At 37.6% G+C, this 27,000-nt stretch overlaps 1 protein-coding gene across 12 annotated transcripts in view; it reads left to right on the top strand.

The window, feature by feature from the left end:
* The window catches only part of DLG1 (discs large MAGUK scaffold protein 1), a 167,951-nt gene that overhangs the window by 1,089 nt on the left and 139,862 nt on the right, over nucleotides 1–27,000 (top strand). For all 12 annotated transcript variants that reach the window (XM_086468711.1, XM_086468712.1, XM_086468708.1 and 9 more), the window contains exon 3: nucleotides 14,415–14,581. In XM_086468711.1, the coding sequence (XP_086324837.1) occupies nucleotides 14,415–14,581 (167 nt within the window). The remainder of the gene's footprint in view (nucleotides 1–14,414; nucleotides 14,582–27,000) is intronic.

The raw sequence follows: 27,000 nt of genomic DNA, 5'->3' as shown, positions 1-27,000 counted from the left end.
CTCACATGTAATTTTGAATTTCCTATGCGTCTGTTTGGAAAAAAAAATTAAGCATAAATATAACTTGTAGAATCCTGACTTTATTTGGAAACTTCTACAGGGAAGCAGTGAGATGTAGTTTCTCCTTGATTGATCATCATTGTTTTCATGACAGCTAATGAATGAAAGGGTTTCGTTAATTTACCTTCAAGAGTAAAATTTACGAAGTTCTGCATCCTTATCTTTTAACGAAATAACCCGAGTCTGAATTGTACTAATTACAAACACTGTAGCTAAATTTATTTGGCTTACTGTGGTAGTGAGTGTCATCCAGGTGTACCTCTTCATAGTATGGCAGCTGCTTTGAACCTATGTTATGGTGGAAACACAGGGACAGGCAAAACATAAACATGCATTGCTGAATGTGGAATGTCTTCTTCTGGAGCATTTATTTCATCATCTTATGTAGGCTTTCAGAAGATAGTAATCTTTCTTTGTTTTTCTATCATATAAGTTCATAAAAGGTAGTTATGAAAATAAACCAGTTACAGAAATATTTTACTTACAGGAACTCTGCATTTCTCTTCAATGCTCAGTTGATCCTAAACAACTCCATGATGAAAAGCTACACATAATCTTTGAGAGACATGTGTGAACAGAATCCACTCCTTGGTGGATCAGAACGTTGAAGTCTTGTATCAGAAGTTTAATGTACTGCAGTTGCGCTTTTTGTTTTCCCCCTGCAAATTTCAGTCTTGACTACTATTTTTCTTGTTCTGGGTGTGTGTATATGTGTGGTTTTTACTTGTCTGTTTTTTGTTTTTTAAACTGTCTTGTAGATCCATGCAGTACTTTGTTTTCTTGCCTGCATTGAATAAGATACCAATGTATTAGCCTTTGATATTCTAACCTGCAAGACAGTTTCTTCTCATATCCACATGTGGATCTTCATTGTTTTAATAACTCTACACCTAGTAGTAGTAAACTTGAGACAGCAGGCAGCCTCATATCTGCTGGCCTCATTCTGCAAGAGCAGGAAACAGGAATGTGTTGTTGCCTTGGTGGGCCTGTTTTCTGGTCTTGTAAGAAGTTTTATGTTGTAACCGTATGACCCTGGTTTTTGTCGAGTTCAGTTAACCTGTGCGTGCACAATAGGTGTCATGCTTCTTGAGTATTTTGCATTGACTCTGCATTTACTGGTTCACTGCATGATTGCTTGTTACAGAGTGCATGCATATGTTCTCAAACTGTCTGAGAGGCCATAATGCAGAAGGCTAGGACTTTCCAAGCAATTTATGCTGTCAGCTTGAGTCTTTCTCTTTCAACCTGCTCCTTTTGGTGGAAGTATGTCAGGGGAGTTCTTGTTTGTGGCAGGCTGCTCTTGGCTGTTGTTTTCTTGGAGACATCTTTTTATGGTGTAGTACTGCACGATGGGGGTAAAGAGTGGGAGCACACCCTGGGAAAGATACTATCTGGCGGATGGCTGCAGTTACTGGGAAGACCTTGAGCCTGCTTCTGCCTGACCTCTTTCCATGAAGATCTGGGAGCAGGCTGGGTGATGTATTCGGTTGTGCTGCAGGTTAGGCTTACCTGGAAGGCCGCATTTCACATAACTACATGGTTGATTTTTAAATGTGCCTTTTAGAGAACTTATGATATGTTCCCAACTTAAATTGCTGATGTGCTGACAGAAGGTTTCAAGCTTAGCTACCAAGTAATTTCTCCTATAGATACATCTTACAGAAAGTGCTTTTAGTTGTTTTTTTTTAAAATAAAATAATACTAAAAAAGAAAAATAACTTAATTCATTTTCTCTTCTTTCTGCCAAGTTACTGCACTATATCCAAGACTTGCCTGTCCATGGTAGGTGAAAATGTTTGTGAAGGTTGCAGTCAGGATCTGCTGTCAACTTCCTGTATCTTTTTTAGTATAGCTTTTAACTTGGCAATCAAATGCTGTTCTTTCAAGCAATAAATAGACATTATTTTATGCACAGAAATATATCTTAGGGTTTGTGATGGGGGAAATTAAATATTCCTGAGAACTACAGTTTTATCAGTATTTCGTGTGTTTAGGTGCACATGAAGGAATTAAATATTTTTTTTTTCTGAATTTCCATTTGGATGCTGAAGAATAAATGGTATTATTTTCTCATTTGAGCCTTTTTTGATGTTCTCTGCTTTTAATTCTATCAATATGATTTTAGTTCAGCTCTTAAATATATAATTATGGCTTTAAATGATTTGAATTAGAGTGGTAACTAGTTGATGTGAGCAACCAGTGTTATGACATTGACATCACAACAGTGTTACATTTTAAGTGAAATAACTGTAAGAACTTCAGATTAGTAACAAAATTAGTAACCAAATGTGACCTCCTTAAAACAGTCTGTGAAAAAGCCCTTTTTTAATTTTCTGTATCTTCCGTAACGGGGTGTTTCGCATTGTCATTGCTTCAACTAGCCAAGTGTAATGACGTCTAGTACTTTAATTAAGTTAATACCGATGTAATTAAAATCAGCTTGAGAATAGTGTCAGTTTTAAGTAAATTTCCTATTGTATGGTCTCAGAATTGTGTGGTATCTTTTCTAGTTTGATTTCTTAGTTGTAGTTTAAATAGCTTGTTATTGATATTCTGATAATTGGTAAAGGGAGTCAGTTTATTAACAGACAAAAGTAAGATATCCACATACGGAAATGTGGTATAGACTTAATTTCCCTTTGGTAAAAAATTTGATATTTATCTTCAAATAGTGAGGTAATAATTCTGTAGATAAGTTCTGTTTCTAATTTAGGCGCTCTTTTACCTTCTTGAGAAGTTACAGGTTCTTGTAAAGGTACAGATATATAATATATTTCTCTTTTTCAAAATATAAGAGGAACAACACTTGCATGCGTAAGTCTAACACTTCTGAGGAGAAAAAAAATGTGAAACAGACTTCTGTTTATACACAGAATCTTTTTGTGTAATTAAAGTCTGTTTTTAATGCATTGTGTGCTGCAGTCAACCATATTAAAACAGCCTTATGAAATTAAAAATATTACTAGTTGTAGCTAGAAACATGAGGTAGTTTACTACTTTAAAAATATTCCATTTCCTGACAATAACTAACTCCATTTGCATAGGTGTCAGGAAAAGGGAATTCCAAAAGAGTCTACATACCCTGGCAATGGAGTTGGCTGTGCTGTTTTCTTGCTTTCTATCTTGCCTTGTCCATCTCAAGTGTGTGTTTTGTGTTTTTTCTTTAATGTATTATTTTATAGCTATGCATCTAAAGGCTTTTTGGTATAAAATGGCAAATTTGGTTAGGGGAGGTTGAATCTGTTGAATTTCATACGTGTAAGCAGTCTAATTTATTTCACTCTGAGTCCTTTTGCATGAAGATCTGCCACGAGAATTGTGCTTATGCACTGGCTATTCCTAACACTAAATATCCAGTGTGGCCAATTTTGAAGAAGAAAATGTAGTGGTTTTAGTAATCCTTACTGAACCAAAGAGCAACTACCCCCTGGTAGTCATTAAGGCTTTTTAACCATAGTTTGGATTCATGAGTTTTTGGACATAATATTATTAGAATTTCTGTTAATATGTTTTTACACACCAGAAGAAAAGTCCTGTCTCTGAAATTTTTGTAAAATTGATGGTTGCATTAAGGTAAACTCTTTTTGTTCGGGTTTATCGGCAGTCTGACTGGGGCTGAAACTTCTAGGAATGCAAAGCGTACTCTCCATTTTTCTCAGCTCTGTCCACACTGGCTTTCTGAACTGAATCACGAAATCAACCCTAGATTTTAGACTGAGGTAGACTGGATTGGGTCAGCCCTCCTCCATGTTGGTCCCCTTCGGAGTGGACTGACCACATTCCTGCTAGATGGCACTGAGCTGTGTGGCATCTCTGTAGACATTCTTGCACTTTTAACTCCCTGTCAATTAGCCAGTGTGGAAATGTTTTCTGTACTTGCTGGCTAAATTGAAATCAAACACAGTTAAAGCAGAAGCTCTTCTTCATAGCTGGAAACTGAAAGTGTTTGCTTTTGGGGAAACTTCAGTATTAGCTTTTATTTCAGTGATATGGTTAGTTAATAGAGCATATGGCAATGATGACACAGTTAACTTCTCCAATTGGCTCAGGCCTCCTAGAGAATTTTAGTTCTGGATATGTGTTATTGTGTAAAACTGCTCTTCAGTTAACTTGAGGAAGGCTTTGTGAACTGCTTCCCGTTTTCTAAATGTTACTGAGGCCCTAGGACAAGTTCTTTCAGACAGTTTGAGATTTAGACTAAGAATCTAGAAATTCTGGCACTAAGTCCAGGATCTGGTTAGATAGCCAGTGATAATTGTTTTGGTTATTGTATTAGAGGAGAGTTTAGAGAGAATTTGCTCTTCTATTATATTGGATACTACTGAAATTGTTGTACCTGCTAAATAGGGTATTTTCAAATTGAAGTCTTACTCTTGCTGCATTTTAGTGACTTTTTCCCCAGATTGCAACTTCTGTAATAAGACATCTTTGCTCATATTTGAGGCTGAAACATCCATGTAATATAATTCTTGCAACTTTGATGTTTGGCTGCTTTTAGGACAAGTTTCCTAAGCATATACTATGGCTATGCTTACGATGGTCTCCTTCTGAAACTTAGGCAGAAGTTGGTCAGTTTGAGGGATTTGACCTAGGGTTGTGTTTTTGAAGGTAGTTAAGTACTTGATTATTTTAATGTATTTTTCTTTATCCAGATGGAGGGAGGGTAAAACATTTTAGTTGGTGACCAGATGACTGGGGTGTTCACTCGGTCACTGTTCATATGTTGCTGCCATGTAGTTTGTCGTTGCTTCAGAATGTTCCAGATTTTGGAAGAATTTTGTGTCTTTGTCTTCAAGGAACCTAATAATGGGTGAAACAGATTCATTGCTCCTCCTTTTTAAAGAGCTACTTGTTGTTTTGTGTGTACATAGTGCAATTGGATAGTGTAGAAAGTTTTGGGGTTGTTGTGTACTTGTTTTTTAAAATGTTTTCCATGCTGTATTATGTGTGTGTGTGACAGTGCAATGTACTGAATTTTTGGGATTAGGTGCTGCTTTTGGTAGCCTAAAATAGTAAGTAAGTCTAGTGTAAGTTGAGTAGCTACTGGTATGCAGATAAATAGTATTGTGGCAAAAGATTATCCTTGTGGTCATTATACTGACTGTATTCAGTGTTGAATAGCTGCACTGTAGAATTTATCAATTACAGTGTTCTCTTCAGAGGGTTACCAGTAAAAGGGGCTATTGACAAGAAAACTTGGTCAATAAATCTGCTGTTTATCCAGGGCCTGAAAAGAAAGTTGCAGTTGGGAATAATTGGTATAGTTTCTAGGTTCTGGGAAAGTTTATCTTCTGTCCTGTTCTTGCTTCACTTTATTTCCTGTGTTCTTTCACCTGTTTCCCTAGTTCTGATGTCTGTCTCCTCCATGCTGCTGTGTACCTACCTGGCTTTGCTTCTACTATCCCTCAACGTTTGCTCCAATGTTTTGGTACAGCATAGAGGAAGCGGGAAAGCACGAGAGAGGATATTTGGTCTTAATCTTAGGCCTGCTTCCATGGTGATCCCAGCAGCAAGGGCAGAACATCTTGTTCAGCTCTGCAGCTGGAATGCCACGTGCCTCCTGAGCATCTGCTTGCCTGTATTTTGAGGAATGGTGCTTGTTTTGGTGCAGGTGGAATGAATCTTCAGAGAAATTGAACTCTAGCAGCTGACTAGTAGTCTCTTGCACAGATGACTTCGTGAATTATAACTGGGCCAAATTTGCAAGAAGGTTAGAGACCACAGAAAGTGTAGGGCTGCTGAGACCGCGTCTGGAATAGTGTGTCCATTTCTGGGCCTCTCAGTCCAAGAAGGACAGGGAACTGCTTGAAAGAGTCCAGTGCAGAGCCACAAAGGTAGTGAAGGGGGTGGAACATCTCCCTTATGGTGAAAGGCTGAGGGAGCTGGGTCTCTTTAGCTTGGAGGAGACTGAGGGGTGACCTCACTAGTGTTTATAAATATGTGACGGGCAAGTGTCAGGAGGGTGGAGCCAGGCTCTTCTCGGTGATAGCCAATGATATGACAAGGGGCAATGGGTGTAAGTTGGAGCGTAGGAGGTTCCACATTAATGTAAAGAAAAACTTTTTCACTGTGAGGGTGACAGAGCACTGGAACAGGCTGCCCAGAGAGGTGGTGGAGTCTCCTTCTCTGGAGACATTCAAAACCGGCCTCGACGTGATCCTGTGTGATCTGCTCCAGGTGGTCCTGCTGGGTTGGACTAGATGAGCTTTTGAGATCCCTTAAAACCGCTAACATTCTGTGATTCTTTGTGACTCTAGAATAACCTCCTTAGCTTTATGTTCCTTCTCCAAATTAGGGGAGGCTCTAGAGCTCTTTGGTAAAGCTTTTGTAGGAATCTTGTCATGTGCGAGTATCTTCCCAGCCATGTTATCAAAAAAGCTGAATTATTTTGGCTTGAAATTAAAAGGTCAGGCTAAGACAGAAGTGCAATAAGGAAAACTTGTGACAAATTGTAAAGGTATTGGAAATTTAAATCCTGTTTTCAGAAACTCGTGTTAGAATTTGGGTGCAGGAAACGTACAAGTGTTACTGCTGGTGGAGAGGATAGTATGTGGTGCCACTGATCCTTGTGTTGCCACCAATGTCAGATAGTTACCTTGGAGTCCGTGAGCTTACTCTTGGTAGAGGAAACCAATGCTTGTGCTGTCTCCTCTAAGCAGAGCTATGCACCTGTATGAAAGCTGAACTTGGGGTGTTGAGTGAACTCATCCCAAAAATAGTTTTTTTTTTTTTTTTTGAAAACGTTTGGAGAGAAACCTCCTCAGTCCTGACACTTTGTAGGGGACATCCTACAAGTAAGACTTCATAGTAGCACTTCCTTTGTCCCTGACAGGCTTTTGTTACTACTAAAGACAGTAATAAAATCATCCTTTTAAGGATGTGTTTAAAAAAAGTAAAAGTACATTGTTATACTGGCTGCTGATTTGCAGTTGGGTTTGAGATATGTGGAGAGGGTGGATAACTGGGAGTTCATTCTTTTGTTTGTTTGGTTTTGGTTTTTTTTTTGACTTCGGTTAATGATTTAAGTGCATATGAGGTGGTATTAAATCGAAAAGAGTTTGGACAGCAGAGGATTGTTATTCCAGGTTTTGGGTGTGTGATGACAACTTGTAATTTTTTTAGGTTTTTCCTACCTTAGTTCTGAACGTAAAGATGACCCTCTGGGTTTCTGAAGGAAAATTGGAAAGAGACAACATGAAGATATGGCGAAGGAGTGATTAGTAAGCAAAGAGGAAAATATGAATGGACAGTTTGGAAAGCTAAGTGGACAGGCTAGCAAGGAGTTGAACATGTCTGACTGTAAAAACCAGCTAGAGGAATAAAAGCAAACAACTAGATTGGAGGTTAGATGAGGGCGGTTTCAGTTGAGCACAAATTAAGGAGCATTTGTGTTAGAAGTGGAAAATAGCATCTCTTGGAATTTGAATTAAGTGAAGAAGTGTGTGCAGAAGGGAGGCTTAAAGGATAGGACACAGTTACTCAAACAAGTGGAAGGGCTGAGGATGAGTATTTGTATGATGCAGCTTGTAGCAAAGGATCTTGTAGAACAGAACTTGTGATGAGAAAGTTGCACCACAACTTGCAACTTCTGTTTTTAAGAAGCCTTGATTGTGCACAGCAGTAGTTGGCTGAGGTTTTTAAAGAAGAAAAAAACCCAACCAAACACCAAAACAACCAACCCTGAAAGGGGCTTGACAAGGATTGTGATGAGGTTGGTTTTAACTTTTCATAGTATGAATGCAAACATTTGTTTTTGATTGGAGATGCACATCATGACACAACACAACCAATGAATACACACAGAGAATATTTAATTGACTCTGGTCTTTAGCTTGGTAAATGGATATGAAGCTTTTCTTTGTATTTTCTTGTTGATCACTAATCATGTGCTTTTTAAGTCTTGGTTTACTTGTGTTAAATGGATAGTCCTAGGTGGATATAGCAGGTGAAGTAAGCATGCAGGATTGAGACTTCCTTAGAATTACTAAGAGTTGTTTTACAACTGAAGAATGAAAGGCTGTAGCATTGGCGGACTCTTTTGCCTGTTCTGACAGTGATCATGACTTTACTTCCATTTTGTCTATACGTTCATTATGTAGGGCTGCTGAGAATTTGGCAGATGCCATATATCTCAAATGTATTAGAGAAGTAGAATTAGAGAAGTACTGAATTTGTAATGGGATGACGCCTCTTCCTGGGCAACATAGAGGTAGTCAAATTCTTAACAGACCTGTTTGTTTGTTTGTGAAGTTACCTATATTTGTAAAAAACCAGGCATTTGTATGTGCCGTATTTGGATGAGTGAATGTTGGAGAAGAGGCAGACCAATGAGAGATGACAAAGGAATTGCTCACATTGGTGAATCTTCGGGTGAAATACTAAACTGAAATAAGTCAATATCTGAAAAAATTCATAAGCTCCTTGGACACTTGCAAGCCTGAGGTAGCATGGTTGCACTGAAAGGTTTTTCTGAACAAAGCTGGTATTGAAATGCTTTGTGCGGTAAAGTCTGTGTGTTGATGCAAATGTATCTAGTGGTTTTCTGACTTGCTGACTTTGACTTTGGCTGAAATTGTTTTATTCTACTGCTTGAGCATCTATCAGAAAGGAATACTTCATCGATGTCAGTGCAGAATTAACTATGTAGCTGGAGCACGTAAGTCCTGGTCATTCTGCCATACAGAGGGACCTTGACAGGCTGGAGAAATGGGCTGACAGGAGCTTCATGGAGTTCAACAAGAAATGCAGTCCAGCACCTGGGGAGGAACAATCCTGTGTAACAATATATCTCTGCACCACCAGCTGGAAAGCAGTTTTGCAGAAAAGGTCGTGGGGGTCCTAGTGGACACCAAGTTGAACATAAGCAAGCAGTGTGCCCTTGTGGCGGAGTGGCAAATAGTATCATGGACTGCATTAGACAAAGTATTACCAGCAGGTCAAGGGAGGTGACCCTTCCCCTTTACATTTTAGATTGCGAAATAGGAATTTAGAGTTTATAAAAAATGGGCAGACAGAAACCAAACATGATCTTCCTAAATTAACTGTTGCTTGTGCACAAAGCTGATAAATACATTAAAACTGGAAATCTTCAAACGATGATACAATTAATACAGTATATACAAATGTGGTTGTTAACTTCACGTATATTGTAGTAGCAGTTTACAACTTTGTGTAGCGTAAGGGGTAAGGGCAACAATTCACTGTTACATGTACAGTGTCCAGTGTAGTCGGTTGTAGTAAATGTGTGACTGTTTTAGACCATGAAATGTTAAGCTTGTGTGGAATTTCCTGGCATTTATTTAAAAAAAACCCACCTATAACCCACAAATGGTCCATATGCTTAAAGCATAAAACTGAAAGCCTAAAAACAGGTTACTGTGATCATCAAAGGACTGCTTTTAATTTTTAAAAAAATTGTAGAATCATTTAGGTTGGAAAGGACCTTTAAGATTGTTGAGTCCAACCATTAACGCAGCACTGCCAAGTCCATCACTAAACCATGTCGCTAAGCCCCACACCTACATGTCTTTTAAATACCTCCAGGGACGGTGACTCCACCACTTCCCTGGGCAACCCATTCCGATGCTTGACAACCCTTTGAGTGAAGAAATGTTTCCTAATGTCCAATCTAAACCTCCCTAGCACAGCTGTTGGCACAGCTTGAGGCCGTTTCCTCTTGTCCTGTTGCTTGTTGGGAGAAGAGACTGTTGCTATCTTGGGAGAAGAGACCAACACCCACCTTACTATAACCTCCTTTCAGGTAGATAAGCAGTAAATGCCAGTAAAATTTTAGTGATTTCCTCCATACCATAACATTGAAGGTCAAATATCAGAAACCTAAAGAACATCATGTAAAAAAAATAGTGAGTTGCTTAATACTTGTTAGAAAGCCAAAACATATTACATATGTAAACATGTATTACAGTACATAAAACATGTAAGGGCAGGGAAGAAGGGGAAATGGGAGACTGAGTGGTACAGAGAATCCTTCCCATGGAGATGTATGGTGTTGATGGTTTCTACCTCCTCACTGTTGTGTTTTCTTGAGGTTATTTTTGTTTGCCAGCATACTTTGTCCTTTGTTCTTTCTTCATTACTTTGCAGTTCCATGTTCCATTTGAATTTCTTGTATATACGGTGTGTTTTACATATGCTGGATGCTTGTTCTTTGTTCTGTTATTCCCCAAACTGGTTTTGTTTCCCAGTTCTCAGGGTTGGTTCCCTTTGACCAGTAATTAGCAGTTGGTGAGTTGTTTATAGCCTTGAGGCCTCTGGTATCATCCTGTGCCTTTATTTTCAAGGCCTCTGTTATTCTATGCTTGTGCTCCTCTATGCAGCTCTTTATTCTGGGATCATGGGTAATTCATTCTCTACAGAATAACTACTTGGTATCTATTAGCTACGGAAATGCACACATACTCTTATTTGTATATACAATCTATGTGTGTGCATGTACTGATGTGTAGCTTTTACTTAAGTGTTACATCACACTGTTGTCCGAAGCTATTGGTTTAACGTGTAATATATACAGAATAGATCATATAAGTAAATTTACATATAAATATACATTTAAATATTATTATGTATAAGCTGTGTGTATTTTTTATATAAATATTAGGTGTTACATCACACTGTTGTCCAGAGCTAAGTAAATGCTATACAGATTTGATAAGTCACTTGGTGTTTAGATAATTGCTGTTAAGAGTTGGACAGTCTAAAAGTGCCAGGCAGGCCAAGACAAATCCAGCGGCCTGGTTATTAGCTTAACAGGAGGCTCGTGTTAAAAGCATTGTCAACACCTTGCTTATGGGCTTACACCATTTTCTTAAGAAAATGCAATTATGAGTATCCCATCTTTTGACTTGCAAAGTTGCAGTTACCAAAAGGCTCATGCATAAGTGAATGCAGAGGATGATTCTGCTCAGCTTTATTTTACTAGCTGACTATGCTAAAATCACATACTCCTTTCTGCAAGAAAGGCATATGTGGAGAGTTTGGCTTGACAATGAGATTTTTAGAACATGCACTGATCTTAAGTTTTCCTGATTACAAGTGTACTCTCTGAATATATAGCAAAAAGTATCTGACACTCCACATACCAGTAGAAATAGCAAGCAGAGGTCTTGCATCTGATTTTGAAGGAGCAGGGAAGAAATCTATCTGAAGGAATGGTGTCATGTTGCTGATTGGAATCCTTATCATTGGAGGCAGATCCTCTAGACAGAATTGATGTAGGCTCTTGAAGTGCCATCAAATATACTTAATTTAGGAGATGTAAGAATTTGTTTGCTTCCGCTGTTCTTTTAATTACTGTGCTGAGGTTTTTAGTGAACCTGGAACTCCCTCATGAACATGATTTGGGTTTCAGTTTATATTCAGTAGATAACTTTCTTGTTTGCTTTGAGAGTGAGCAGTTTTAGCTTCTGGTGTATCACATTACTGGTGAATGAGCCCGTTCAAAGAACAAAACTAAGATGAGTGGAGAATACAAGGGGGGAAGTACACCAGCGATCTGCTTGTAGTTGGTCAACTTTAACTGTAATGAATACCGAAAAAAATACTGTGTTTGTCACTATTGCTTAGCTTGTCACATTACTATATAAGTTAAGAAAAAGAATTTTCTTTTTCATGTGTTGAGAGTCTTCCTTTTCAGACCTGGTGGTCTGTCACTTGCTTTGTATAGACTTTTATTCTCGTTGCCATCAAACATATTGCTGATTTGGGTACTTAATGTGGTTTTACTTGTAAGCTGACTTAATTCCAGGATGATTTTTCTGTGTTGCCTACCATTCACCAGTTTTTGTCATTTTGGCTTTCCTGAAACTTTGTGCTCCTGTTTTTTAAGTGTCAGTCAGCTGTTGTTTGAATGGTCACCATCTGTGCTTTCTTTTTACTGTTGTGTGATATTTGATTTGAATTATTTTTCTGTAACTTAGCTTTCAGTAATTTAGTTTGGGATAGAATCTGTCTTGGAATTAACATGGGAGGAAGGGACTGGGATGTGAAAAAAAAGCACATCTAGCTTGAAGAGGGAATCTAACCATAAATATAAAAATAATGGTATTTTACTACCTGCTATATGTAAGAATTAGGAAAATGTTAGAACTTTTCGTGTACTGATAGTGTATCTCCAGATTAATATAAGTTCAGTAGATACTTAAGTGTCTTCATGCAGTGAAATATTTTTGTCTACTGCCATGTATCAGCTCACCAGAAGAAGAAATTTTTTAAGTTGAATTTAGGTCTGAGTTTTCCTAGCTTTTAAAAATGTCAATGTCCAGCACTCACTCCTTGTGGACCTAATGCATTCAGGGTGCATAGAGTGCTTGCCTACACTTGTAAGTACTTAATGCTTGCTTTCTGAAGAGTAAAAGTAAATGTAGTGGTTTTTGTGTGTGCATTTTGCCTTTTTTTTTTTTTAAAAAAAAAAGAAGATATTGTATAGACACCAAGTTTCTAGAAACTTTTTTTTTGCGGATTTGGAGCAAGTTTGGGATAAACAGAAACTAATCCCCGTATTAAGCAATGTATATGTTTCAGACATCTTCAATCCTAAGTCTGTTGTGGCATCTTTCATAGAGAAGTGGAGAAGGTGTATGGGAAATAATGCGCTTTTTGAAACAAGTCATTCTGCAGTATGAATAAATGGCTACCTCCGCTGGCAGGACTTAAAAGAATAGTAGCAGAATTGCAAATTGGTGCCCTAGATTTCTGTTTCAAAAGAGTTGCACAAATAACCCCTTCCCATAAATAATGTAGCGATCTTCCTGGCTTGGTTGCTGCGGATTGCAGCTATAGAACCAACCTAAACCACTGTCTATTTTAATACACACAGTACTCTCTATGGTGGGGAGGGAAATCTTTACTTGGTGTGCTTGATTGATGTTAATGCAGCTACAAGACAAATTTGCAAATGAGGGAGCTAATGTCAAAGATAAATTTAAAGGCAATTTGTATCTCTTAGGCTGCTTTGGTCCTGTATATCTAGGTCACTTAACATCTTCTGCAGCCCTCGCTGCTACTTCTTCCAATCAGCAGCACTAAGAGCAAGTATGACTTTAAAAATTAATGTAAGCAGTTGATAGGAATTTGACTCTTGCTCAGAGAAAAGATACAAATGGAATTTGAGAATTGCAGTTTTCTGAACTGCTAGAGAACAGGAGTGCAATATCTATATAAAAAAGAAATCTAAGACTGGAACACCAGCAACAGTAAGACTTCTCTTATTTGTGGGATCTTTCTTTTGTGGTGCAGTTCTGTAAAGGAATTAGTTATTGTGTCTGTTACTGACTCTGGGCAGCTGCTGAAAAGGTACAAGATACTGCAGATTAGAGTCCTCCTCATTCATGGCTGGGTCCTATATACTTCTTGGGCTAACAGTGTCTGTATGTTTGTCTTCTGTGAAGTTCATGTAATTAAAAACGTGAGTTTACAACTCCTGTTCAGCAGTTTTTTACTTTGAAGAGACTAAAAGCTTTACAAGACAACTTTTTTATTTGTCTGCCCTTCCCTTAGCCTGTACCTTCTCAGAGTCGTTTTCTTTTTTTTGATGCGAGTGTTTAGGGATGTGATTACAGTTGTGGTAGCAAGTTTCATATGCTTGTACTTCATAGAAACACCTTTGATGCTTTTTTAGGCTGTGTTATTTTTATTGGCACTTCATGTAGTGGATAGGATGTCAAAAAAAATAATGCAGATAGATTCTTGTTCCCTAGAATTTCCCCCTTCTATAACCCCTTCAGGGTTATGGAAAAAGCTGTTTATTAGTTCATAAGTATGACTTGTAATTACTACTGTTAAATTTTTCGTCCTATTTCTGTAACTTAGACTGAAAAAGCAGGGGATGACGGATCCTGATCAATCTTCTTTTTCCTAACTTCTTGCAACTTCTCTCTCGCTGATTTCATCAGTATGCATCTATTTCTGTGGTCATTTAATTAAAACATATACTACAAAAAAGACCTTCTAAGTACCCTTGAACAGTAGATTTCAGCTAACCGAAGGCCACAATAGCTGAAATTATGTATACCATAACTCGAAGCATAGACACCCATCCCTTCCACTGTTCCACTGCAGTTATTCCACATGCTTCTGCTGTTCCTGCTGCACATCATGCTACTGGTGATGGTGGCAGAAGCCCGAAGTGAGTGGGGACACGTAAGCTCTGAAATATGGGTCGTAGAGAGTGACTGGTGTGTCTTGTGGGGAGGTTCATGTGATCTTGGTGACAGGGCTTCATCTGTAATAGGTAGTTAAATAGTAGATATCTAATTTGTTTTACAGGAGGAAGATGTCAAAATTAGAATGTTATAGTAACTGTAAAGCCTAACTTCTCAATTTTTTCACATCTTTAGATATTCAAGAATTTTATGAAGTGACCTTATTGGATAATCCAAAATGCATTGATCACTCTCAGCCGTCTGAACCAATACAACCTGTGAATACTTGGGACTTCTCCAGCCTTCCAAGCACAACAGTGACATCAGAAACATTGCCGAGCAGCCTTAGCCCAAGTGTAGAGGTATGATGTAGAAATCTCTTGTTTTATTTCTCTTGTGGAGACTATTACCTCAACATTGTTCTCTACCCTTCCTTAATTTTATAAAATATTTGTTTCCATAGAAAACTTACATTATTAAGATCAATAGTCATAGGGGATTTAGTTATTGAAATGTTTAATAACAGATGTGTGCATTTTGCTTAGTCAAAAATTTATAAACTTGTTTGTCAAATGTAGCGTTAAGTGACCATTAAGTTGGATTTATGCTCTGAATTTGGAACCTTGCCAACAGGCTTAGTATGCTTATACTTGTCTATGCTGATGACTCTTCAGGCCTTCCAGTACCTAAAGGGGGCCTACAGGAAAGGTGGGGAGGGACTCTTTGTCAGAGTGTAGTGATAAGACGAGGGGTAACGGTTTCAAACTGGAAGAGGGGAGATTTAGAGTAGATACTAGGAAGAAATTCTTTCCTGTGAGGATGATGAGGCACTGGACCAGGTTGCCCAGAGAAGCTGTGGCTGCCCCCTCCCTGGCAGTGTTCAAGGCCAGGTTGGATGGGGCTTTGAGCAACCTGGTCTAGTGGAAGGTGACCCTGCCCATGGCAGGGAGGGTTGGACTAGGTGATCTTTAAGGTCCCTTCGAACCCAAACTATTTTATGATTCTATGATTATTACTTCATTAATAATTTGGGAAATTGTAGCTGTATCTTTCTGACAGTAAACTTTTCAGTGTGTTCATAAGAAATTCTCTGCTACTTATACAGCTGTGTTCTGGAAGGACTCTCTTTTTTGGAGAACAACATGAATCTAGTTGTCATGAGTGGTGAGAAAACTGAGCAGGGGAATGCATATTGATGTGTATTTTCACTAAATCAAGATCTTCCTGCCCAAGTTGAAGTTACAATGTTGTTTGATTTTTTTTTTTTTTTTTTTTTTTTTTTTTTTTTTTTTTTGCTTCAGACCTATTACTGGTCCCTGAAGAGGTGAACTTTGTTTCAAGTGCACCCTCAATAGTGACAGCATTGGAAAAGGTGTGTGAGCTTCTCAGTAATAACTGAAGGCCGTGTGCTGTGATGACCCATTTTCATGAAATGGTAACAGAGCTCAGGAAGAGTGCTGGCAGAGACCAGCCAAAGGACTAGTGCTACAGCCTGTAGGGAAGCTCAGGAGCTTGTACTGCCCAGCAAGATAAAGTGGTTAGGATGCCTTACTGAGCGAGCTCTGTCAGAGGCTGTTGGGACGGTGTAAGGAAGTCCAGTTACCTGCAGAAGATAAGCAAGTGTGTGATGTGCCAACAAACCGCTTGTGCTTATTGTAGCTTTTCTGAAAGCTGTCATATTGAAGCTAGTATGAAATGCTTCAGAAATGCCTTATATGAAACTGTAGAGGAAATCCAAGATTTGTGTTGTGTTCTCTCGGAAAATAGGAAATGACTAGTAGACAAAAGATCAGCCTAGCCAGGGACAAGAGTTACATATTGCCAAGAACAGTCATTAAAATCTCTTTACCTGAAAAAACTGAGCAGCCTAGGTATACTGTATTTTTTGGGTTTGTAAGTAGTTGAACACTGAGGGATTAAAAGTAAAGTTGAACTTGCAGGATAGGAGTGGCTACTGTCAATCACCTTAATGAGAATTTTCTCTAAGAATTGTCTATCTTTGGAGAAAATGGAGTAATGCTAGGATATATGAGAGATAGTGTGGAAAACACCATTGTGCTATTTACTTATGTGCCATCACCTAAATCTTAGTTGTAGAACTTCTCTTTCTGAAGGTGGAAATGGAGTCTCTTAGAAGCGGTAGCAAAATGGGCTGTAGGCAAGGATAGGCAAAGTTTATTTTGTCTGTTGAGGTGTTTTGAAATAAGCTGGTTCTAATGCATTTCATGTTTGCATGTGCAAAGACCTTAATGAAGCAATTTAAGAGTCATTACAGTTGCCCTTAGTCATGGAGGATGGATGAAGTTCCAAAAAGTTGCAGATGGGCAAAGAGTGTCTTTTCAAGAGGGCATATACAGGATCAAGGCAGGAAAGGAGGATCTAGGTTTAACCAGTACAGGGAATGATTCTCCAGTCTTTTTGTAGCTCCTTGAAAGCTATAAAGGAGCCAAATAATAGCCTTTATAGTTGATAACAGTTTTAGTCAAGCAGTTTCTTTATAACATGGTAATAGTTCTTGTGGTAGGAAGAAACAGTAAATGTGATAAATTCTGACTTCAGGAAAACTTTTGGTGTGATTTAGGAGGCTATCTTTTGAGACAATGTATCAGTTAGTTTCTAAAAGATGCATCCTAGTTTGAGTTATTAGTGAAAATATCCTGATTAAATTATAAATTAAACCATGGGAAGAGATTGGTGTGTTACTGCTTCAGAAGTTAAGACTAGAATGGAGCCATTGAAGTAATGGGCAGGCTGTAGTTCAGCAGGACCAAGTACAGTGTCCTGCACTTTGATTGTAGTAAAGTAGCACCCATAGAAGTTGAACAAGGAAGAAGTGGTTTCTCAGAAAAGATCTGGGTCATTTTGAATCTCAAGGTGAGTCAGCCATGTCATGTTAATACATGAAAAGAAACACCTTATTGACTTAAGAGTGTGATGTGAAACTGTTCTGTTCTACTTGATCTGCATAAAACTTTGCTGGAGATATTGTCAAATCTAAGGTACTGTGGTGCAAAAAAGATGCAGAGGAATTTAAGTGCTTAGAAGAGATTGGCAAGGAAGATTAAAGCTTGAAAAGAAAATGAAGACTGACAAAGATTTGGTGCTCCTTAAAAGAATTGAACACTTAATTGGGAAACAGAATTTTCTTGTGTCTGTAGGCAAATGTAAAAAAGGAAGATAATATTTTGTGCCTATACAACATGTATTAGACTTGCAGTATAGTAATAGGCCTAGCAAAAATGTTTTAAATGTTTTCCTAAGCACCAGAATAGCTGTACATGGGCAGTCTCCCTTATTGAAGGTCTTTAAAGTCAGTGTAACTGTCTGAAATGCCTTAAATGTTTGGATTTTTTCTTTTCCTTCCCCCCTGCCCTCTAATACACCTTGGAACAGTGTAATGGACTTGAGGATTTGCATCCTTATCAAACTATTTTGTTGTTAAACATGCTTCTAATTCCAGCAGCTGGAATCTGCTGCTATGAGACTTGTGTTATGATGATCTGTAGCACACATTTTGTGCTTCCTCTATAGGGGAAACCTGCTGAGATCTAAACTGCAGAATAATGCGTACTGTTAAATCCAGGCTTTGTGATTATTCTACCCTGGCCTGCTCCAGAAGCTTCAAGGCTTATCCTATAAAAGTTTGCTTGTTTTGTGACCAAGCTGTCCACAATAAGAAAGACTAACGTACCAGCTACAAGGTAGTGTTGTCCCTGTATCTTTCAAAATTTTACATAAAGATGCATATGAAGGGGTAATTTCATTATGAAGTTGCATCTTTAGTTTCTATTCTCATGTGCTAGTAGACCACCAGTAATACAAGGACTTGTCACTGGTGCATTGTCATGGACAAGGGGCACATTATCATGGCAAGATCACTGAAGTGTTGAAAGGAAGAATGGCCTAATTTGGGAAGTCTCACCATAGACATAAGTTACTTTGTTATTTTTCTAAGTGGCCCAGATTGTTTATGACAAAGCCACCTATCTGCCTTCAGATTTTTTTTGTCTGGAGTATCATGTGAAAGTCAGACAGTTGTTTGACCTTCGGTGGATGAAGGTCAGATTTTACATTTACTGCCAGTATTTAAAAGCATAGTTGCGTATACTGATGTTGATACTAGTTTATGCGAAACTGAACCCAAACTTTTCTCACAGTCTGTCACCCACAGTAAACGTTACCTTGTATTTCATTAGGTAGAATACTGTTTCCACATCATAGTTGTAAGGGTGGACCATTTGAAGAGTGGTAGTTCAATGTTAGTTTCACTTTCTTTTTCTATTCTATCTGAATGTCTTAATTTAGCTTTCAAGTCTATGTGAGAATTGTTACAGTAAACATAGAATCTTGTACACTTTATTTGCCTTAATTCTTTCTTCTTCAGGGAGTGTGTTGGGTTTTTTTCCTTCGTATACCTGTAAGGCAATACCTTTCCCTCGATATTTTGAAATTTAATAAAAGTTATGAGGAGAAATACTTATGTGTTGACTGTTTATATTCCACATACTTGCTATGTGTGTGTAGTACATGAAAATTAATGTTTTTATCCTGTAAAATTTAATGTATTTTAGTTCAATAATATGCTTCTGTTTTGGGTACTTAAAGGTTTTTTTTTTGATATTTGGTTTTAATGAACCCAAAGGCATAACAATTCTGGTACAGTGTGTGTTTAATGATTCATTTTGCTTGCTGAGATTTACTAGAGATTGGAAGGAGCTTGAGTTTAGTATATCTGATTTTGTTCATAGCCAGCTTTTTTTTTTTTTTTTTTTGCAGAAACTGTCACTTTTTAGACTCGTAAGGCTGCTGCCCAATTCAGTTCGTTAACCAGATACAACCAGATCGGCATACCAGATGCACTTTGAGGTTATTTTAGCTCTATTCTATTTCTTACCAGGATGTAGGACTGTAGGTTGTAAGAACGGGACAGTTTTTTTTTTCTTGCTTGCAAATTGTTAGCCTTGGAAATAATATCTTTCAACCCTGTTTCTTTTACCTTGCTGATATACTTTTGCTGTAGTTACTCTGGGACAAATTAGTATTCTTCCAGCTGACATTTTGATGGTATATCTGGGAGTTGCTTGAGAGCGGGGATATAATGCTCTCCTAAAGTGATTAAGGATTGTATTACAAGAACTTTCTACACAGCTGACTTTGGGAATGACTTTTTAGCAATGTGTGCTTGTGTATATACATAGAATAGTGGTATACAAGCTTAGGTTGCCTGAGGAGTTTTGTTGGGACATAGCCTAGTTCAGCTTTTGCCTTCCTACTTCTGGATCAAGAAACTGGAGTTTGTAATCCCATAAGTATTGTGTTAGAGAAAGTTAGAGCTACAGATTGCAGTTTTCCTGTTCACAGCAATCTTTTATTTTCTGTGCTTTATATTTCCTGGAACCTTATTTGACAGTTTTATCTGTTTCAATCTCCAGTGCAAAAAGATGATCAGGCAAAAAAAAAAAAAAAGAAAGAAGAGAGATTCAAGACAGTGATAAGCAGGAAAGGAATGTTAATCCTTTCAGTAATAGGAACTAGCAAAAAAAACATAGATTCGGTTTGAAAAAGATGAAAGGTGCATACTTTTTTCTTATGTGCATTAAATACTGAGTTTTAGGTGTGCATTAGCAAAGCAGCTAACGAATCTGGAGCAAGATCTCTTAACGCTAGTAACCGCGTGAGAGAATTATGTGTAGAGGAGTGAGCGGTCTGTTAAGCTGCTGTTTGCTGTGATCTGTAGTGCCATCTGTAGGTGGGACAGTTTGGGTCTGAGAAATATGTTGTGAAGCTTGAATTATCAGTAGAAATCTCCTTTGACCTAATTGATTAGTGGATTGCTAAGGAAATAGTTGTCTTGTGACTTTTTTTTACATCTGTAGGGTATGTTTTAATATTGTGATCGTTATAAATTTAAGAAGTTAAGTGTTTGCTGTTTAGATTGAATTAAAAGTAAACAGAATAATTTCATTTCAAATGTTGAAAAAACCCTACTGAACGCTGTCTCAAAAGAAGTGTTTTGTCTTAGGAGGTGGAACTCAGTCTGGAGTGTCTTGCTCTTACGGTTAGGCTAATAGATCTGTTTAGTGAGTAATGGTGGCCGAAGTACTTTGGTCTGATCTGTGGTTTCCCTGTGTATCTGCACATGCCCATATGTTTAGTGTCTGGCATGTAGAGAGGCTGGCCCACTGTCTTCTAAGACCTTTTGCCAATTTCTTTTTCCAGATGCCATATTAGAAGTGCCAAGCAAAAGGGAGTAATAGTTTTGCTTGATCGTACTGACTATCTCTGCTAATGCAGCTCCTGTCAGCCTCCTTTTGCTATTAAGGCATACGGCAGACTCGTGTTCAGTTTGCTCAGTACCTGTAAAAAGACAAAAAATAGTCAACGTGAATATTTTGAAAAGACATAGAGTTAGGCTAACCTAATTTTTGCCTGCAATATGAGAATTGTTTACTAAGCAAGTGGTAATGACTTCAACCTTTGTAAGATTTTGATAGTTTTGTGTAACTTAGTAAGATGAGCTGACAGTCTAAAAGAACAGACTTTGGACTTATGGTTTGTAGTGGAATGAAAAATCTGTGTTTAGTCAGTAGCAATTCGTGTTCAAAATGGAATGGTGCATCAAGCAGTTAATCAGGATCTTAGAGGAAATCTTGGAAGGAGATACCTGCATATGTAGAGTGCATTATTAAAGTGGCAGGATACTCTAGTTCTGTTTTCCCGCTTCTGAATTTTAGCTGCAGTATCCTCCCGTGGCCTTTACAAATGCAGTCAATTGTACCTGTCATAATAACAAGCTGTTTCTGGGAAAATCCTAGACCTGTTGCACTGTCTTCAAATACCTTTTTTGCATTAGTATTTATGAAGATCCAGTACTGGCTGGCTTGATGATGTGCTATGTCTGATTGCTGTACTCCCTGTTATCATACCGCTCTTTTACGTTTGTATCTGTATGGGTGTCTTGCCCGTTACTTATATCCACTCCTTTTCTGCAGAAATGGCGTTCTCCTTTTATTTGAGCGCCTAATAGCATATTGTCTTCAGTCACTCAGGAACCTCATTGCTTTCTCTGTGTTAACTTTACAGTGGGGAAATGATATTTGGCTTGTTGTGTATTTTGCCTTCAATTCTTGAAATTCAGGCTGTTTGTACAAATGAAAGAATGTGAGTCTTGAACTGAAGCTAAAAGTCTTCTGGGGGCAGGCTTCTGGTCAAACTGAATGCAAAAGGAAGCAAACAAAAACTCTCTGCTCAGTTCAGGGTGCATGCACAAGCAATAAAAACCTACTATTTCTAAAAACTTAGCTTCCTAAATTCAGAAGTAAATAGAGAAAATGATGTGAAATTGGTATCTAATTATGGTTTTTTTAAGTTGTAATAATTACATCTTGCAGCCAGGTTCAAAGGTAGCTGGATAAATCCGGTTACAGCATCTTACAATTTTAATGCTTTCTTTACTAAAGGAGCTGAGAAAATGCTTGCAGTGATGATAGTGCTTGATCTTTACTCAGTCTTTGAAATGTTTCCTCAAATATGCTGAGGTTGGGCGATTGATATACCCTTGCAAAGCCGAGCTGAGCCTGCTTCTCTGGTTACACCTGGGACAGCTGTGTGTTACGCAGGTTTTCTCATAGAATCTGAGAGCAAATTAGCATTTTAAATAATTTCTTCATCTGTCCACAAATTTAAAAGTGCATATGGTTATTTATCTGCAAAATAAGTATTTTCCAAAGCGTTGTTTTCATTTGCATGGTTTATTTCTATGCATGGTTTATGTGTGCATGAATTTTCCTTTATTTGGTTATATAGTGACTTTGTGGATAGAATCTCTCACACTGGAAAAAGAATAAGCCTGTGAAGGCACAAAAAGTGACTGCCAAACATAACCTGAAAGAATTGGTAGATGATTCCAGCCATCTCTTTCCTTTGTTTCTCACATGAGAATCATCCTTTGTTTTTTAATATTAATGCCACAAAAAGTGGTGAATGGAAATACACTTTTTCCTTCTGGCCAAACTGTTTAGAATAGTTGCTGCTGATTGTTACTGAGATCACTTGGAGCTGACAGGACAGACAGATTTATTTTCAGTAAGTATGAATGACATGAACAGATCACAATGCCTCTCAAATTCAGTGGAATAATAGTGATTTTAATGTCTCACGGTACTATGTCTGTCTTTTCAGTGCATTAAAAATGGGACTTTTTATGCATTTCATGATTTTGATTCAAGATTTGGTGTGTCCTTTAACATCTTTCTGTCGTTCCTCACAATAATATTTAAAGGAAAAAAGTCTTAGTTTTTTTATTAAATTGTTTAATGCCAGTGGTTTTAGTTCTGGTTTCCTTACCTAGTTCTCACTTTGAAAAAACTGTTTCTTCTGAGCTCCAAAATATAACACATGCTTGCTCATTCAAGGAGTTTTAAAATTTGTCTTCAAGAAGCTATATTATTTTTTCTTACAACAGTGCTGAACCTCAGGAATGTTTGAGGCTTGATCAATCTTTTTTGAATATTTATTTCTTCCGTGTGCAGCATTTCCAATGAAAAGTCTACAGAAACTGATGTTGGCCTAGGAAATACTTTATGTACAGTACTCTCTTTGAGTGCTTATCCATCTGTGTTCTGTATTTATGAAAATGTATGTTGGTGTTTCCTACGAAATTATTTTACTCTGTTGGTATGGTATGTGTGATTGGTGTCATGTCGTGTCGTGTCCGTCGTGTCCGCCCCCCCCCCCCGCCGTGGACATTCTGTTGTTTGTGCTTAGCTGAAGATGGGTCTCGAGAGCTGTGCAGACAGTAACCAGAAGGACTTTTGATCCATCATAGTGGTGCAGGGATTGGTAAAGGGCCCTAATGCAGCTTGGTTGGTTGTACATGCTATTCTGATCTGTTCAGTGGATGTGTTACTGCTTTTCAAGCGTGCTTCTTGGAAGGGGACTTTCTCTCTGTGCCCTCTGCTCTGAAGTGTTTAATGTGCCTGTTCGTGATGAGCAGTCTGATCCACAAATCCTCAGCAAAGAAATTACTTTTCCTCACCTCTCTGGATAGGTCTCTTTTCCACATTTCATAGTCTGCATTAGCAGCCTGAAAGAAGCTGTGTGATTTCTATGATAAGGCTAATGGGCCTCAAGTCTTGTTAAAAGGATGGTAGTGGGTGAAGAGGGGAAAAAAATGATGATCCTTAGTTCTGAAAGAGTCCTAAAGAAGGCAAGAGAATAAAAAATTGAGGGTAAAAGAAGAAAATGCATGACACTGGGCGTAAGCTGGTTGTAGCCAGGATCAGTCTGCAGAAGCTTAATCTTGAACCAAGGTGGCTGGGAGAAATTTGAATGCTGAGAAAGTATCATTGGTCTTTGCCCTTCATAGACAGAGCATGAGGGACCAGCAGAGTTTGTGTGTGCTATGGGGGCTCCTGAAGCAAAGCTGGTGCAAGAAACATGCATCTGGACTGACTACATGTCTTGGACTAGTCACTGAAGGTGTTTCTGGGCAAGATACTGGACATGTGCCAAGTAACCTAAAAATGCATTTCCTCAGTTTCCTTTACATTTTTGGATGCCTGCACTTTGTTAATTTCTCTGAACTTTACAGTCTTCCCAATGGAAGACTTGGAAAATTCAAGGATAATTTGTATATAGGACATCTCATGTGCATTCAGCTACCAGAGTAATTTTTTTTTTTTTTTTTCTTTTCTGGCAAAAAGAAAAGTTGCAAAAGCTTAACTGGTGCTTTTCTTTTCTGCTTTTTGAAGTCAGAACTTTTAGACTTCTGTCTGGGTTGAGGCTTATCAATCTGAAAGATGCATGTTTTTCCTGTTGATGCTTTGAGGCAGTGAAAACTTCACCTAGGTGTTCATGGTAGAAATTCTTCACAGACTTTGTAGACAGTGTAAAAATGAAGAGCATCTCTGGTTTGTCTTGGACATATGAGGTAAAAGTCGTAGTCTTGGTGGCTGAATGGTATAAGATTTACTTTGAAATTCCATTCAAGCTGAATGGACTTGTTTTTACTAGTGTGCAATCAAGCTTTTCTTCTGTGATGGTTTGGTTTTTTTGGGGTGTGGTTGGTTTTTTGGTTTTTGAGTTTGTGTGATTGTATGTGTCTTTTTTTTTTTCTTTTTTTTTAATCAGACGGTTTTATAATGTACTCCTTTTCCCCTTTCTCCCATAAAGGTACCACCTGCCTGCAAAATACAGTGTATAATTTTAGGAAGAATCATTTCTGTATTTCTTAACTTTCTGGTCTCCCCCTCGCTACTGTATATATGTCAGAGCTAGGGAATCAAGTGGAGTAAAATTGCAGAAAACTTAAAGGGAATAGTGAGAATGCTCTAGATATGTACTTAGTATATTCTAGAGTTATTTGCTGATGCGAAATGCAATCAGTTTGGCTAGTTGTATGTCTTGGGCTAAAAGCAAAATGATGCAGATGAGATTTAACAGTTTGAAATTATTTACTGAATCTTTTCAATGTACTTTGTTGTGTTTGTATAAAGATATTAGTAGGAGACCTGATAGGACAAGATAGTGGAAACTGAGTTAACTGGTTGCTTTCAATGTCTCTTGTGGGAAATTACTGTAATAAGGTTCTTACCAATGTACGAAACTGTCAGTTTAGTGTTTCATAGTACATAGAAGGCTTTTTTGTGCCTGAGTGTTTGACTTTTCCCAGCTGTGCTAATTAGGCTGAGAAGACAATGCCTGTGCATACAAACTTTACTTGTCCCTGCATTACAGCCTTACAAAAGGAAATGAAATTCTAGGTTAATTCGAGGCTCAAAATAGCATTTCTCTTGCAATATGCATTACTCTTTCCTTGTCACTTTCTTCTCTCCCTCTTCTACATGGAATATTCCATTCATTACTGCCTAAGAAATCAGTTATTTTGCAGTCTGCAAATGCTGAAATGACGTTAGAGGAGAACTACTTGCTTGCAACCAAAACTATTTTTGAACAAACGCTTCATTTTAGAAATTGTAACCAGCTAAGAAAAGCTGAATTGAGATTTTTTGCTGTAAAATAATTTTGTATTGCATTTCATCAAATGATTCCCTGTGATGCTCATGTGTTAGGTAATCCTGAAAGAGGAGTATATGAAATAGAATACGAGGAGGTACTTAACTGGTATGGAACAGGATTTGACATCTTTTGTAGAATATTTTCAAGGATAAATTTAAGTTTTTCAGACATAGATAATCCAAACAGGTTAAGAATCTTTCATGAAACTTAAAGCATTTATATTTTAGCCTGTTTTTCTTTTCTCCACGGTGTTTCTACCTCTGAATGAATCCAAAGGGAAACCTGGCACGCATTCTACTGTTTTGACTATTAAATAAGTCTGCTCTTTATTATTCTGTTGAGATGATGTTTACCTGTGATTGAAAATAAACCTTTTAAATCTTTGGAAAGATACTGCTATGCTGAAACGATGGATTGCTTGTGCATTGTAACAACAAAGGTAAGATGATAAAGCTTTTGATTAATGCCTACAATCTTGGAAGTCCTTGTTGAATCTTTTTTCCAGTTTCTGACTAACTGTAATGAAAATGTCTCTGTTTTCTAATATTGATTTTTTTTAAACTTTAATTGCACAGATTGCTGAAATAAATTCTGGAGCTGTTGCTAAGAACAATCATAGTGTTAATTCTTCTAAGAGCTAATTATGCACGTATTGAAAAACTCAGGTGTAGTAGAATGATGAATTTTTTTTGGTCATTCTGCATTAAGAGTCTCTTCTATAAAAATTCACTCCCTTTTAAAAGTGCTAAAATAGTACTTTGCTTTTTATCCCAGAATGAGGAATTCTGAATGATGTTTTATGTAACCTTTATCAGGACATATTTAAAATAATCATCAAAGAGAAGCAGATGAATCTGGGAAGTCCTGTTAGGGATGGATATATTTCAAGATGCTTTGTTATTTTGAAGTCTTGCTGCTTTGAGATGAAGACACCCAGATAGCTCAGTGTTCTTACTTCTGTGCTAGGATAAAGTTTTATGTATGATTGTTTTTGATACAGTCCACTTGTAACTGCTGAAGATAAAATGTGATGCAGAAACAGAATGTATTAGTAATGTGCATGTGAAATATTGACTTAGTGAGTTTGGATTTTTGGAAGCTTTTTATTTTCCTGCAAGTAGTAAACTGTTGTTCTGTATTGCTCCCTTTTCCCTGGATGTTCAAATAGTTGCAGATATAATATTTTTTTTGACAAGCTACTTTGACTTTTAGCATTCTTATGGATAATTTAAAACCATAACACTTGTTCATACAAACATCCTTCTCAAGAAGTAATAAAATTGAACATCTTTGAGAATACTATGTGGGTTTAGTGATAGCTTTTACTAAAAAACAAAGAAAGGTCAGGATGCTTGTCAGTCGGTTTGACACAAGGAAGCATAGGCTGGTTGCAGTGGGTGAAGTTACTTCATCTCTCACCAGCAAAGGAGTTTTTCTGGTGTCTGAATTGTCGTGGTTTTTTTGGAAGTGAAACATACCCTTTTAAATCACATTTGACTAGTAACATTCATTTGTGGCATTTCTGGTTTATTTATTTTAGAAAATTCTCTCTTGTATGATGAGATTAGGATTGGATATTAATTCCTTGACTTTGGTTATACGGTAATTGACCTTAATTTTGTTGTACTCATTTTTAAAAAGGGAGGGGCAGTGCTGTCAGATTTATAACTGAACTGCTCAACTTGAGTTTTGTTTTGTGTGTTTGTTTAACTTCCCATATCTGCTTATCTAAGAGCAGAAAGACAACTGATATGGAAAGTTA

The sequence above is a fragment of the Leptosomus discolor genome, chromosome 7 (genome assembly GCF_034619465.1).
Source record: "Leptosomus discolor isolate bLepDis1 chromosome 7, bLepDis1.hap2, whole genome shotgun sequence".
Classification (NCBI taxonomy): Eukaryota; Metazoa; Chordata; class Aves; order Leptosomiformes; family Leptosomidae; genus Leptosomus; species Leptosomus discolor.
The sequence above is the reverse complement of the archived record's forward strand: the minus strand, read 5'-3'. Positions and strand labels throughout refer to the sequence as shown.